Source organism: Saccostrea cucullata, unplaced genomic scaffold (assembly GCF_032062105.1).
Source record: "Saccostrea cucullata isolate Sc308-1 unplaced genomic scaffold, CSIRO_AGI_Scuc_v1 ctg1520, whole genome shotgun sequence".
Taxonomy (NCBI): domain Eukaryota; kingdom Metazoa; phylum Mollusca; class Bivalvia; order Ostreida; family Ostreidae; genus Saccostrea; species Saccostrea cuccullata.
In genome coordinates this window covers 99,824-114,935 of record NW_026920384.1, presented here as the reverse complement: position 1 = coordinate 114,935, position 15,112 = coordinate 99,824, and the positions used below count along the sequence as shown (strand labels likewise).

The 15,112-nt window shown below is 32.9% G+C and overlaps 2 protein-coding genes across 2 annotated transcripts; one reads left to right on the top strand and one right to left on the bottom strand.

The window, feature by feature from the left end:
• The first annotated feature begins 370 nt into the window (after window positions 1-370).
• LOC134247904 (uncharacterized) lies at window positions 371-6,015 on the top strand. Its single transcript, XM_062730314.1, has 9 exons — window positions 371-652; window positions 1,318-1,579; window positions 1,673-1,853; window positions 2,207-2,292; window positions 2,545-2,682; window positions 3,377-4,023; window positions 4,446-4,585; window positions 4,682-4,863; window positions 5,027-6,015. The coding sequence occupies exons 1-9, from the start codon at window positions 401-403 to the stop codon at window positions 5,839-5,841; spliced, it is 2,703 nt and encodes a 900-aa protein (XP_062586298.1). The 5' UTR covers window positions 371-400; the 3' UTR covers window positions 5,842-6,015.
• A 3,921-nt stretch (window positions 6,016-9,936) lies between these two features.
• On the bottom strand, window positions 9,937-10,548 carry LOC134247919 (ankyrin repeat and SOCS box protein 13-like). The gene has a single exon (XM_062730320.1). It carries the CDS (start codon window positions 10,546-10,548, stop codon window positions 9,937-9,939), a length of 612 nt encoding a protein of 203 aa, XP_062586304.1.
• Window positions 10,549-15,112: the final 4,564 nt, after the last annotated feature.

Here is a 15,112-nt window from a genome sequence, read left to right as displayed (position 1 = left end):
TTAAAATCAAGGTCACTGACAGAAGAAATCTGTTATTTTCCAGGCTATGAACTAGTAAGTGAAAATCATTGGAGGCTCTTACTTGAAACAAAGATTACTTATGATTGGAGGATGTGTCATGTCACCCTGATCAAAGGTCTTTCTGGCAAATGAAGGTCACTGAGAGAGAAAAAATGTTTAAGGATGGATTCTTGTCAACATTTTACGTCGTCAATGGGTCTCCATACATTATGCATGTCGTAAAATGTAAATTTCTTATTTGTTCCCATCAGATGAAATACTTGAGATATTTTTATTTTTAAGCAAAATATAAGATTTATTTAAATCACATAAATAAATATTTCATCTATTTTCTTTGTATTGCGACAACCGGTCGCAATGGTAAACATCGCTGTCAACTATGGAGCAACCCCGTAAAAAGGGTCGTTTCGCAAAGTCTACCAAGTATAAGCAGTATGAAAGAGTCACAGAAGCACAGAGACAGCGGTGGCAAAAAGAAGATGTGATTCTGCATCATAATTATTCACAGAATGAATGTTCCCGTAGCGATAAACCAAATGAAAACCCCTGCGATAGGCCGTCTGTGGTCTGCAGTGCGGGTGATGGTGTACCTTTACCTGACGTCGCTTCGTTTGATGTATGCAGTGAGCATGTAAGTTATGTCTGATACTTTTTATCATTTTGAAATCGAGTATGTCTTTATATTTCTACACAAGGCCTACTTCGCATGCAAATAAAAATGTTTTAATACTGTACCATCGTCTGCTTATTCCCGCGATCAGTTTAATTCAGTGTATATACATAACACAAGTCAGCAACGATCAGTTTGTGGATACTACTGATATAAATTATGAATAATACAATTCTTTTAAAAAAAAAAAATAAATCATTTGAGACTACAATATTCAGATTGTTCATCAGTCTTTAGCTGTTTTATTGTGTGTTTGGAAAAAAAGTAAGGTACCTTGTAAGGGTGCAAAATCAAACGGAATGTGGAAAAAAAAAGTAAATTCAACATTGTAATATTTGACTCAATAAATGGACTCAGCAGTATTGAATCACAAAAAGAGATAAATCACAGTAACAAATAAAGAAAAACATTATGTATATGTTCCCTGACAATTCCATTTAATTTATTTTAAGTGTTATCTAGAATTTAGAAAAAAAGGTTTACAAGAATAAATCAAGGAAAACAGACAAGATTTGACATTTTTTTACTCAAATTTTTAATTTACATGTGAATTAATAAATAAAAAAGGAGAATGTAGATATTTATGTTTAACATACATGTTTTAAATGCAAGAGATTTGTTCCTAGGAAAGAAACAAGCCTAGACTGGACAAGGACTGGAGGGCAGGACGTAGAGTTATTGAATTAGGAGTGCTGGCAGATGGACTGTCTGGGTGTAAAAAGTGTGGTCTACCCCTCCAACTGTCTCATTGCACAGGAATTATAACCTTTGGTCTTGCAGCTATGCTCAAGATACCATGCATGAATACCCAATGCCAATATGTTAACAATGTGCCTACTGGAAAGAGACACAATAGAGTCTGGGATGCTAACAGCAAGCTAGCTGCAGGTGATTTGTTATAACATTGACAAATATTCTACGTTTGTGAATTCCTGTTGACCTATATTTATTTCTACGCATTTATTTGAAATTCCTCTGCAGCTGTCCAACATACTGGTATTGGTTATGAACAGATCAGTGGAATACTTGCTGAATTAAATGTCCCACCTGTCAGTCGAACATTACTGAGTAGCAGGCAGGAAGAGGTTGGATCTGCCACAGAGTCAGTTGCAACAGAAACAATTCAGGAAGCTCTTGAACAGGAAGTCCTGACAACATCTATGTAAGTACATGTACTACCGGTAATCAAGTAAATTTTGGTAAAAAATGCTGTGCAGTGAAAAACATTACATGTATTTGGATTAATTAAACATGTATTAAAAATGAATAGTGAATCACAATATGTTGAAAAAATAACAATCGCCAATTGTTTTAATTTCACGCTGCAAGAACTTCAATAATTTTAATTTTGTACATGTATATGCATTCAAATGTTTTTAAAAACCAATGATAGCATTCACTATGGTATTAATTTCTGATTTTTTCTTGCTTGTAAGTACTCTTGTGAATCATAGCCTATGAGCCTACCTCTTGTCTAAAAGATATTCATTAATTAATAATTATTTAATTTTTAAGGAGCAATCAATCTTCCTCCATTACTGTGAGTGTAGATGGGGCATGGCAAAAGCGAGGAAGTGGGAGGTCATATGACAGCCTTACTGGTAAATTTTTTATACCTATAGATGTTGAGTGTAGAGAGAGTTACTGAAGGGGGGGGGGGGGGCAAAAAGAGAGTAAGAAAAAGCACCATCTTTATAGCATAATAATTACTAGTATAGATGTATTTTTCAAAGTGAAAAATATTTGATTTACCGTCATTAAACATAATTTTATTCTCAAAGTTGTGTCACAAAGATCTTTTATATGCTTGATTACTAGCTATATTCTCTCATGTTTTTTATGTTATGTTACAGGACACTGCTCAATGATAGGAAGCCAGACGGGAAAAATTGTGGGTTATAGCTTTAGGAACAAATCATGTAGAATTTGTGAACGAGCAGAAAAAAACAACCAAGCCCCAGTTCCACATGAATGCAAAAGGAATTGGACAGGTAATTATAATTCCTCAGATTTAATATTGGTCCCCCTGCAAAGGTTAATTTTGGGGATTATGAATACAGAAAAACAGTATTTTTTTGTACCAATAATTTTGATATTTCTACTTTAAAATCAGCCCTTTCTTAGAACATTTTAAAACCCCTGCTTGTAATGAGAGGGGGATATACTGTTTTATCCTTGTGTTTCTGTCAGTGTGTTTAGCTGTAGCAAATTTTTGTATCAGTTTTATCTGAAACTACTCATCGCAGATGCTTGAAATTAGCACTCTCTGTTATTAGCTCACCTGAGCCAAAGGCTCGGTATGTCCGTCTGTTCGTCCGTCCATCTGTCTGTTACGCTTTTGGGTACCAATCTTTTATTCACAACTCCTCTTATACCATGGAGTGAAATTTAATGAAACTTTCACAGAATATATATTACATATTGGCATTGTACACCTTTTATTTTACTTTTTGATTGGACACATATATTTTGGGATTACCATAGCAAAACATAGACACTGCTATTTTATAGCAGGCAAGGGGTGTCATTTAGTGAGCTCATTGCTCACAGTACCTCTAGTTTAAGCTTGTCCCATATGGAGTATGATCTGACAGAATAACTCTGTAATAAAATGATATGTGTATTTTAAAAGAAGAGCTTCCTTTGGAATTCAATGATTAATAATAGTCCATGCAATTTTTACAGGTAGCTCCAAGTCCATGGAATCTGACATGGTGGTGGAATTGGTTAAATCAACATTGAAGAAAGGGATTCAAGTAGAGGCACTAGTTGGGGATGACGACACAACCACAATGTCAAGAATTCATAAAGAAATAGACCCAAGCATCAAAAAGCACTCCGACAAAAATCATATTAAAAAAAATGTATCCAATTCACTCTATGCGCTGCAAAAGAAACACAACAGTTTATCATCAAAAGTGATAAAATACATTCAGAAGTCTTTCAACTATATGATCTCTCAAAACCAGGGGAATCCCACCGGGATAGAGAAAGGCCTTGATGCTCTGGCTCTTCACCCATTCAACGACCACAGCCAGTGTAGTGAAGTATGGTGCCACCACAAAAGAAATACAACAAAGAAATACAGTTCACTACCCTATGGACGGCCTTTAGAGAGTGAGAACCTAAAGCAAGATCTTTTAAGCATTTTCAACAGACTAAAGAAACATAGCACCAACCTTGCCAATCTTGGAAGCACCCAAGCAAATGAAAGCTTCAACAAGACAGTAGCTTCCAAGGCACATAAATCCCGCCTCTTCAGTCGTACTATTGGCTACAGAGTTGCAGCTAGTGTAGCACAGAAAAACCTAGGGCAACGGTATTTGATTGAGGTACACTTTATAACTTAAATATATTTAAATTTCATCCTATTGATTACTGTGGTTTCATCAATATTCGTTGAGCATCAATTTTCAAGAATCTTGTTGTTGAGCAGATTCATGAAATTAAATGTTCATTGAATTAAAAAATTATTCAGTTGTATTCTCGAAAATGTCTGATATACAAAATCCACGAAAATTGAAGCAAACAAAAATTGATGAAAGTACAGTAATAGATTTGATCACTCATTTGATCCTCTGCAGCACAGGGTAATTTGCTAAATGTAGTCATTCTTACTTTCTGTAACTGTTTTTGGCTGTGTTGCATTATTTTGATCACTCTATTATGAATCATCATGCATCTGTGAAATTTAGCTTTCATGTAATGCAATACTGGGTATATGTTCTATGTGGATTTTTTTTTTTAAATTTAGGTCAACAAAAAAATGGGATTATCACCAGGCGGACACACCAAAAAATTGACTGCAAAAAAGGACAAGTCTGCTGGTCGTAAAAAGGCATTGTCACTAACTACGAAGGCAAAGAGGAGGAGATTATTTCTCAAGGCAGAAAGGTGACTAGGTTGATACAATATACTTTAAATATGTATGAAAATTTTACATTTCTCTTGAAAGTTAATACATAAGATTTTATTTTTACAAAATTTAAGGAAACAAGTGATAGCCTGCAAAGAAACAAGAGAGGGGCCAACTTACTCTTGCGGTATTGGTTTGCATACTGGGAATGACACTGAAACCATTCCAGCTCCTGTTACCCAGCCCCTAAAACAGCCTCTACAGATTTCTAAAGAGAATCCTTTGATCTTTTTTGACCTTGAATCAACAGGACTAGGTATGTGATTTTTAAATTGTGTTTAATATTTTAAAAAAAAACATCATAGAAACATTTTTTCCCTTCAGTATTACTGAAACTAATGCTTATGTTAATAAATTGGAGAAGAACATGAACATTTGTGAATATTAATTATGAACAGTTTAAGTTTCTTCATTTTTAGCAAGGACCTCTCATATCACACAGATGGCAGCTGTGTTTGAAGAGGAAGTGTTCTCAGAATATGTCACGCCAGAGGTTCCTATCACACAGAAAGCTGCAGAAGTCACCGGAATTACATTTTTAGCAGGAAAAATGTATTGTAGAAATGTTGAAGTTAATGCTCTCAAACTCACTGCTGCTGTCGATTCCATTCTTGATTTTTTCTCAAGGTTTCAGTCAAAGGTAGTTTTGATTGGTCATAATGTTAAATCATTTGATTGTCATTTATTTTTAAATGCTGTTGAGGCTTGTGGGAAAACTGATGAGTTTTCAAAATGCATAGCTGGATTTATAGACACAAAGTTACTTTTCAAACTTTTTGATCCAGAATTAAAATCTTACTCACAGAGTGAACTTTTCAAGCACTATCTTTCATTAGATTACAGTGCTCATAATGCTCTGGATGATGTGATGGCATTACAGAAACTTGTGAATTCTGTTGGGATTGATGTAACCAGCTCCATGTATTCAGCTGCTTCTTTTACATTTTCAAATGCTTTTGAAAACTTTAAGTACAGTTCTGAGGTTCATAAAAATGCACCTTCTTTAGAACATTTAGTTAGGGAGAAGATTTTAAGTAAGAGCATGGCCAACAAAATTGCAGGTAGTGGGTTAAACTTTAGGTTTTTGCAAATGGCCTACACTAGAAACCCTCAGGATGGAATTCTGAATTTACTTTCAGAGCAAATAGTAGACACTAATCATGTTCGTGTTACAAAGTCTCAAAAAGTAATTTCATGCTTGAACAAATATTTTGCTTCCAAATGTGAAAGTTAACTAGATTTTTGAAAATTTGTAGAATTTTCAAAGGAATTGTCATTTTCAGGGTAACTATATCATTGTGCATGTATATGCAAATGTTGACCAGTACATTGTAACACAATATTTGAAAAAAAGTAAGTGTTATGTGATTACCAGGTAGCTAGATTTCGAACATTAGTAGAATTTTCAAAGGATGTCATTTTCATGGTAACTATATCATTGTGCATGTACAGTGTATATGCAAATGTTGACCAATAAATCATGTACATTGTAACACAATATTTGAATCAAAGTAAGTGTTATGTGATTACCAGGTAGCTAGATTTCTGAACATTAGTAGAATTTTCAAAGGATGCTATTTTCATGGTAACTATATCATTGTGCATTATGCAAATGTTGACCAGTACATCATGTACATTGTAACAAAATATTTGAATCAAAGTAAGTGTTATGTGATAATGAATGATATACCGGGGTATTTTTATTGCAGTTGAAGATTGTTTTTACTTTATACTTATAATTGTGTATGTAGAGTATGGATTTTATGAATGTAAAAAAGTTAAAGTATGTTAAATGTTATGTAGATGTATATTTATTAGTTTTGTACACTAAGACTATTTATTTAAGTTATGATTTTTCTAAGAAGTATTGAAAGGTTTATCAAATCTAGCTATTAATTATTCCTTAATATTTAACTGTTTAATTTTAATTAAGTTCCTTTGAATAAACTAAATTTTTCAATGAATAAATTGTATGAAAAATTTCCTAAAATTTCGACATGAAAGATTTTTCCCATATGAATAGCACTATTATCATAAATTATATGACAGAGGAAATTCGGAATTTAGATGTCAGTTGCGTGAAATACCTGTGAAATAAATATTTATTTATGTAAGTATAATAAATAAAGGTATGTGTGTCTTCATTTATATCCATGATTTGTTATCTTTATGTGGTTATTTATTTTAGGAAGATATTATAAAATAATTCATACATTTATGATTTTTAAGAAAATTTAGAGAAAATTCGGGTTAATTTTTTTCAATAATTAGTCCGATTACCTTATCATTTTTACCTTGTAAATTAATCTTAAACATTTGATGAATCAACAGTGAGAAATGTAAATATTTGACATTATATGCTCAATTGTAAAAATTGAGATGAAATTTAATGTGAGTTCATGAAAAATCAGAATTTTTTCCGAAAATTCGAGGAAATTCGGATTAAGTATATTTGTTGAATATCGATGATTTCATGTTTTCTTTCCACTAACTCAATTCATGTAAGTTAGTGATCAATAATGAGTTAAAACTTTAATTTTAGTAAGCAAGGTATTTTTTCTGACACCAAAATTTATTCCTATGCCAAAATTTCAATACTTTTCTGTGTAAAAGTACTTTTTTTTAGGACTGACTTTCAAATGATCTTGACTGAAAATCAAGGCCGATTTCACCAAAGTTTTTCGATGTTAAAAAAGTAAACACAGTCTGAATAATGAGTATTCAGAAAATCAAGATTCTGCAATTATAAGAAATATGAGAAGAATCCATCCTTAAGCAAAACTTTGTAATTAAGATTCACTGGAGGCTCATGATGAGAAGAAAAGGTTGTTTACATAAGAAAGTGCAGTGACCTTGACCCAAGGTCGGTACTTCCTGTCCACAGCTCCAACGGAAGACCTACTCGTTGCTATGCAACGAGCTTGGCTCTATTTTTTCTTTGATTATTCTCTATTAAGTAAAGTAACGCCTAATTTAAAATAATGAAACAATGCACGATTTACTGATTATTGTAATTAATTATCATAATTAATTCGTTCAAATATCTGAATCGCACTTTACCTGAGTATACCCGATAGACCGGACGCATTTCACAGCGGTCTGGATTTCTTTCTTTATCAGTGTTCTTAATATTTCCAATTCAACATGTAATTATGTAAATATCTAGTGTTTAGTAGTTTAGTAGTAGTGCTAGTTCTTTTTGTTTCTCTTTTTCCTTTGTTTTTATGACTTTTTAACTTTTTTCTTTGTCCTGAGGAAGGGACAGGGCGTCCCGAAAATTTGACAATTTTTATTGTTCGTGTCGTTGGTCATTTTAGTGCTTTATATAAATTCCCATCCATGACCTTGTATCTACTTAGTAGATCCGACATTTAGGATATACAGTGTTGTTGGTTTTTTTAGTGCTTTATATATATATATATATATATATATATATATATATATATATATATATATATATATATATATATATATATATATATATATATGAAACAGTAAAAAATTCAAAGTGCTCGGTAGTTTACATGTAAATCTTTTTAAAAAAAGAAACACAAAACCTTTAGTTTAGCTTAAGCGCTTTCATTTCAAATCTTCAGAAGCTCTATAATACGTAACATAGCAACATTACGTCATAACGTCATAATAAGCGGAACATTACATACAAACGTCTATTGTGACGTCATAGTCAAACTTTGCGGGAAAACTGTAGAATTAAAATTATTAGTAGAATTTTTACAACAATATTAATTAAGCTAAACTAAAGGTTTTGTGTTTCTTTTTTAAAAAGATTTACATATATATATATATATATATATATATATATATATATATATATATATATATATATATATATATATATATATATATATATATATATATTATGGTCTACAACATACATGTTATACATTGTAGCAATAGAAAGGTACATGCAATAGAAAGGAACGAATAAAAATAAATATTAAAATGTACAACAAATATAGTTTGGGATGGTAAGAGAAAAAAGAGTAAACTTATTTCGAAAAAAGATCACATTCATTTAAGAAAGTTTGAATAGTCTTGAAAAGCTAAGCATTTTGTTCAATAGTAAGAAAATCATCGCCTAATAGCTTTAAATGTGCATCTATAACATGTAAATAATTAAATGATAATAGATTATTCACTAAGGAATTTCCTGCTGCTACATAACATTTGCAAACAAAAAAGAAATGATATGCATCTTCTAGTAGTCCACAAGAACAATTAGGACTGGTTATTATGTTACAGAAATATAAGTCAGAATTTAAAATACAATGAATTGATGTTCTAATTCATATTCAATTAATAATGTAATCATGCATGAAGACAAAGCCACATTTTTTAAAAAAAATATTTGGTTGCCTTCTCCCCAACGACTGATTAAAAACCTCTTGACGCAAAACATTTTTATATTCCAGGACACGATGCCTTTTCTTTTTATTCCTTTTATCTTTTCAACAAATATGTTGAAATTTCCTGGAAAGAAAATATTTTCTCACCTACCTAGTAGCCCAATGATATTACACTGAGTAGGATGAGGACAACCAATTAATATTTCAATGGTGACACAAGAACCTTCTTATGCTTTGAAAAGAAAATAAATATCATGTTTGTTAGAATGAACACTGATAATCATGTCCTTTAATGTAACAAATATCCACATCCCGGATTGCAAGAAATATACACATTCTAGTAACATTTTTTTATATTGTTATAATAAATGATGTAAAATATATTTTATCACACAGAGTATCGTCGCACATGCTTCTTCAATTCACCAAACACTTTTTCACACACCGGTACGTTATCTTCGTCTTCTTTTCTGATAAGTTTAGGAATTTCTGTGTCCTCTCAAGAAGGGAGAAGCCGTTTTTGTCTAATACAGTCATATCATCCCCCAGATTAACTAATGCAGAGTTAATTAATATGCCATTATAAAAGTATTCCTTTCTTAAATGCTCTTGATACATCCTGCAATTCACATTGACATCCGCCCCGGCCTACACAAGTATACTTACATTCTGTACTAGATTTTATCTATAAATATCCATCCCTCATCATTAGTGTAAACAGAAGAGGTTTCATATCAACAAAATCATCATTTTGATACAACTTTATCAACTGGTTGGCATCTAGACCCAGATTTCACAGATGTTTCAGTACGTCACTTTTACTTAAAAATACAGTTCTAAACAAACATCCTAACCTCTGCATATCCAATACTCCTTTTTTAACCACCATATCATCCTTGCTATCTAACATCACTTCTCTTTGTGTATTGACTCCTTAGCAGTCAAACAAATGCAACATCGGTTTATATGACTGAGTATAATTGTTTTATAATTTCAAATTTATTCCTGATTAAAGCAATACTAATTGATGATAACTCTTCATAATCACAGACAGTTGGGTCCGCATTATCCTTCAATTTAAAGGGTATCTCAGTCTCAGTATAAAATAAAAGTATCTTATGTAGAGGTGTTCTCCCTGCCGAGTCCTGTATATTAACACCAGCTCCTGCCTCTAGCAGCTTCTCTACTATTCTCATGTGTCCACTCTGACTAGCCGCTGTCAGTGGTGTATCATATATATCATTTAGATTAACATCTGCTCCTGCATCTAGCGGCTTCTCTACTATACTCATGTGTCCACGCCCACAAGACACTATCAGTGGTGTGTCAAATCCAGTATCATTCATTTGATTGACACTGGCCCCTGCTTCGAGCAGTTGTTGTACTTTACGTTCATCTCCACACGTGCATGCTCTTATTAAGGGCGTTGTATCAAAACTTCTAAGCTTGACATCACCCCCTGCCTCTAGCAAATCTTTCACAATACTCGATTGATCCCTCTTACATGCAGCTTCAAGTGGTGTTTTGGTAAAAATACATTTTAGAACGAACTGGAGGATTGACTTTGGTCCCATCCTTTGTCGGATCCTTTACTACACCTGCATGTCCCTTACTAAATGCTAATGTGAGCAGTTTATAATATCCTTTCTTTAGATTCACACCAGTCTTTGCCTCACTTTCAAATCCACCGCCACATACTGCCATCAGCGAAGATGTGAATTGCCCATATTAATAGCTCCTTCTCTATTCTCGAATGCCCACCCTGACACGCACCTGTGCCCACCCTGACACGCACCTGTAAAGGAAGATCCGTTAACGATGTTAAGTGTGTCATTATTGATAAACCTCAGCAATATTTTAACAGTTTCTAAATCACCACTGTAGCAGCCAAGTAAATATAAAAGGTATTCTTCGGGAATTTCAGTCTCTGTGATGTTCCTAAACAACGCAGGCTCTGTTTCTTTGTGTTCAGTTCGTTTCAAAATATATTGTAAAATCTTATTGTGTCCATAATAAATAACCCATCTGATAACTCTCAAAGTGTATTTCAGTCCATGTCATCCCCTTTTCTTATTTTTCAATGTTTCCTCTGCGTCCCCCATTATAAATGTAGGTAATATTTCCAACCATGGCAGCAGGCAACGTTTAATTTTACTCACAGCCTCACGGTCTGAGAGAAATAAAGACGTCAACTCTGTATCAGACTTTGTTTTTAAAAAATCCTCAAAAGCCTGATACACAATAGGCTCTTTTAAAACTTTGTTCATAAAAACATCATATACGCAGGTAGGTTAAGGTTACAACCAAATTTTCTACTTGCCTATATGATATGACGTCAAAGTAAACTATATAACGTGAAGTTTAGAGATAACAATTTCTTATAATCGATATCTAAGATTGATTTGAGGTCGTAAAAATTAATCAAAATATGCAGAGGCATAATACAAACAGAATTTTGTCGTTTCTGGGTCTCTGTAGTTATCACAGGGGTTAAATACCAAACTCGTGACGTCATAACTGTTGATCATGCAATAGCAGAGTGAAAGTGAAACGTAACGAGAATTCATGTAAACAAACACAAGAAATTGGAGTTTAAAAGCCTTAAGAATGAATATCAGGTATGATTCATGTGGGAATAAAGCTTATGAATAAGGTATGGTAATATACTTCAAGAATTTCTTCGAGAAATTATAGCAGGGAGGGTGTTTACTTGCCGATCAGTCTTTCCTCTGTCGTTCGTAACAAATAAGATGCAAAAGTTCAACACTACGCCACACACTCTGAAACTTAATTTTATTTTAAGTTCTTATTCTATTGTTTTTGGAAAGTGCTGCTAGAATCGTGTGGTTTACGGGAATTAATGCATTTTTTTCATTGTAATGAACAAAATATAAAAATTTTGGGACGGTTTCGTCAGAAAGTGTTGAATTATTATTTCTGTGATAGGACAGTAGGATTCTAGCAGAACTTTTCATGGTACAGAGATGTTTTCACATAATTATTATTACAAATTGAAATTAATTATCCCCGGGGTAGTGTTGAATTTTTCACTTTTTCATTAAGGCATATTTTCTAATTATAGACGTCACGTGGTGACGTCGTGGTGAAGTGCTTCATGTACTATAAGTCCCATTGAAGTCCATAGAATGCATAATTATAACAAAAGTTTTATGCTTGACTTTTCCGATTTATTAGTGTACATAATTATAAAAAAAAGTCTTAATTCGCCGAATTCTGGTCCATGTGCTGCCTTAACATACCCGCGTAGTTCCATATTTTCTATATCCCTGTACAACCCCTCTGCCAGCATTGGGTAATGTTTCTCTTCTAGTCTGATAGAGAGATCATATGACTCTAAGGCAGCAATCTTTTCTTGACTGACTGCAACGTGGTTTTCCCCTTGTTTACTTTCTCCACTGCTGACATATTTTCACTCATTTCTTATTTCTATTTTCTATCTTCTGTATAGGAGATTCTTTAACTTTTATATTGTTAGCGATATAATTACTACTCATACATTTTAAGATAAGTTCTTGATTCTGAGAACCAAAATGATGGGCAACAATTTCGAACATGGAATCATTAACAAAACTACATGTATATTCGTTATCACAGAATTTTGTGTAAGACCCTTTCAAAGCAGATAATGCACGATCAAATTTATTACTACGTGTATCTGTTTCATTGCTGACCTTACATTCTTCGAAAACACCTTTCTTCATTTCATGGAAGTTTTCAATTACTGTTCCACTTTCTGTCGTCAGGATATTTGTTGAAATTATGTTTTTATTCATCATGCATAAAACCAAACACGCGTATTGAATTCTTTTTTTCATTTCATCAAGTTCCATCAGAATACACGGAATAGGATTTTCAAAAAATGCAGGCCCATAAAATTGAGATTTCTTTTCATTTGAAAACAGTTTGCACAGATAGGGAAACATCTTTGATGCTGAGGTAAGATTCTCATGATATAACAGCGCTACGTCTATGTTGTTAATTTTAAGTTAATATTTTTTTATCGGTATTCGTTAAAGCATTAGCTTCACCATGTAACAAAACCGTATTTCCTTTATCTGTAAAAATTGAAGATCAAAATGATTCTCTATGGACTGCCTCTCTACATGTCTTTAGAGTTTTTGATTTTGACATTTCATGCTTCATAATTTTATCTTTGTAATCATTCAACAAATCCAGTTTAGCTTTTTGGAGTTCAAATACACCTATCACATCATCAATAACAAAAACCTGTCGATTCTTTGGATCACAGTATTGCTTGATCTCTCCGATTTCGTCGATGGGTACTATCTCATATCCTTCCTCTTGTAGCATCAGGTCGACATGACGAGCTGTTACTGTTTTCCAGCTCCTGGCACACCAATAAACGTCATATGAGTCTGATTTTTAACTTTTACCAGCATAGACAGAAAGTTTTGAGATTCATGGAAAACTCTGTCATTTTCTTTCCATTGTAAAATATACTTCTCATGAATAGCTGCAATTAAAATATTAAATATACCGTGTGGTAATCTTTAAAATAATGTTTCCTTGCTCCCTCCTAACTCAAATAAAAAAAAATTCCGTTGGTAGGTAGGTGAAAAAAATTTTCCTCAGAAAGAACAAAGTTCACTTCTTATTATATTTGGCCCTGATAATTTACAAAAAAATAAGTTTCAATTGAATCAAAACTTTATAGTGGCAATAAATGTGGATATATGCTTGCTTAAAATAAAATCCAAAATTTATAGAATGTGTCCCCGTTTAAATATTTTATGGCGGTCAAAACATGCATGGAATGCGTATTTCCGGAAAAATCGTTAAAAATCAACCACTTAAAAGCTTTTTTCAATAGGTCTGCATCATAACACCACTTTGAAATTTTCTAAGATGAAATATTGATTTAAAAGCATTCTTTGTGCAAAAAATTACGATGGTGTTATTTTGCGGACTATGTTTATTTTTTTAAAATGTGTTAATTTTTAAACCACCAAAACACATGAATAAAACAGAATGTTGCTATAAGACGTAATATTACTCGCCAGTTATCGCTGAAAATCGTAATTTTATAGGATGAATTCTTTACTTCAATATTATGAATATCAAGTCAATGTTATTTTATACATTTAGTTGCAATGCCTTTTTGCCTTTGTCTGTAAAGTCTTATCGGTAAAACAATTTAGAAATACAAGTAGGTCATTTTTAAAAATAATGACGTCACAATGGGGGGTGAAATATTTTTGATATTGATATAGATCTATCTATAGGCATTTGTGCAATTTAATCTGAAGCGTAAGAAATATATACCTACATTGTATGGTAATAACAAAAGGGCAAAGGATAGAAAATTTAAAGATACTTTTTTATTGTCATGAATCACAAAGTATGCATGTGCTCCTAGCATAGACCTATTTAGCGCCCTATGTCTATATGCTCCAAGAAAGCATCTGCAAAACTGAAATCCTTATTAAGACACGCATTTTATATATTTTCTAAGAAATTGACAGTAACCAGCGTATTGCAGTGGTTAGAGCATTATGCTCTATAGAGTCGCGAAGTCAGGAATTGATCTTTACCTCGCGGGTTCGAATCCCACTGCGGGACGTGGAAACAGGTTCTTCAGATGAAACCGTATAAACCGAGTTCCCTCGTCGTAGTAGGCACGGAAAAAATTACCTCACTGCTCAATGACCCTAGATAAGTGCCGAGCATAGGGCAAAATTTCCAGCTCTCCATCGGCAAGTAGTGGCGTCTCCATATGAGTGAAATATTCCTCCAGAGGCCTGAACATTAAGCTACAAGTTTACAATCAATCGATCGATCGCCTCTATATGTACTTGTGATGAGATATCTGTGTAAAGGTGAAAAGTTTCGAAAAGAGCTCATATATGTTCTTAACTTGTATTATATTCTCAGTTTACGTTTATATACTAGTATTTTCATGTCGAAAAATTCTTAATTAATTCATCCTACCCTCTACCTACTAAATGAATGGTAAAGTTTTACTTGATGTTCCATTTAAAGCATAAAAATAATTATTATACTCGTCCAAACTTAACTTTTTACTTCTCTCTCTCTCTTTCTCTCCCCCTCTTAACTTTTTTTGTTATGTAAAAAAATACCCTTGATTAATTATCAATG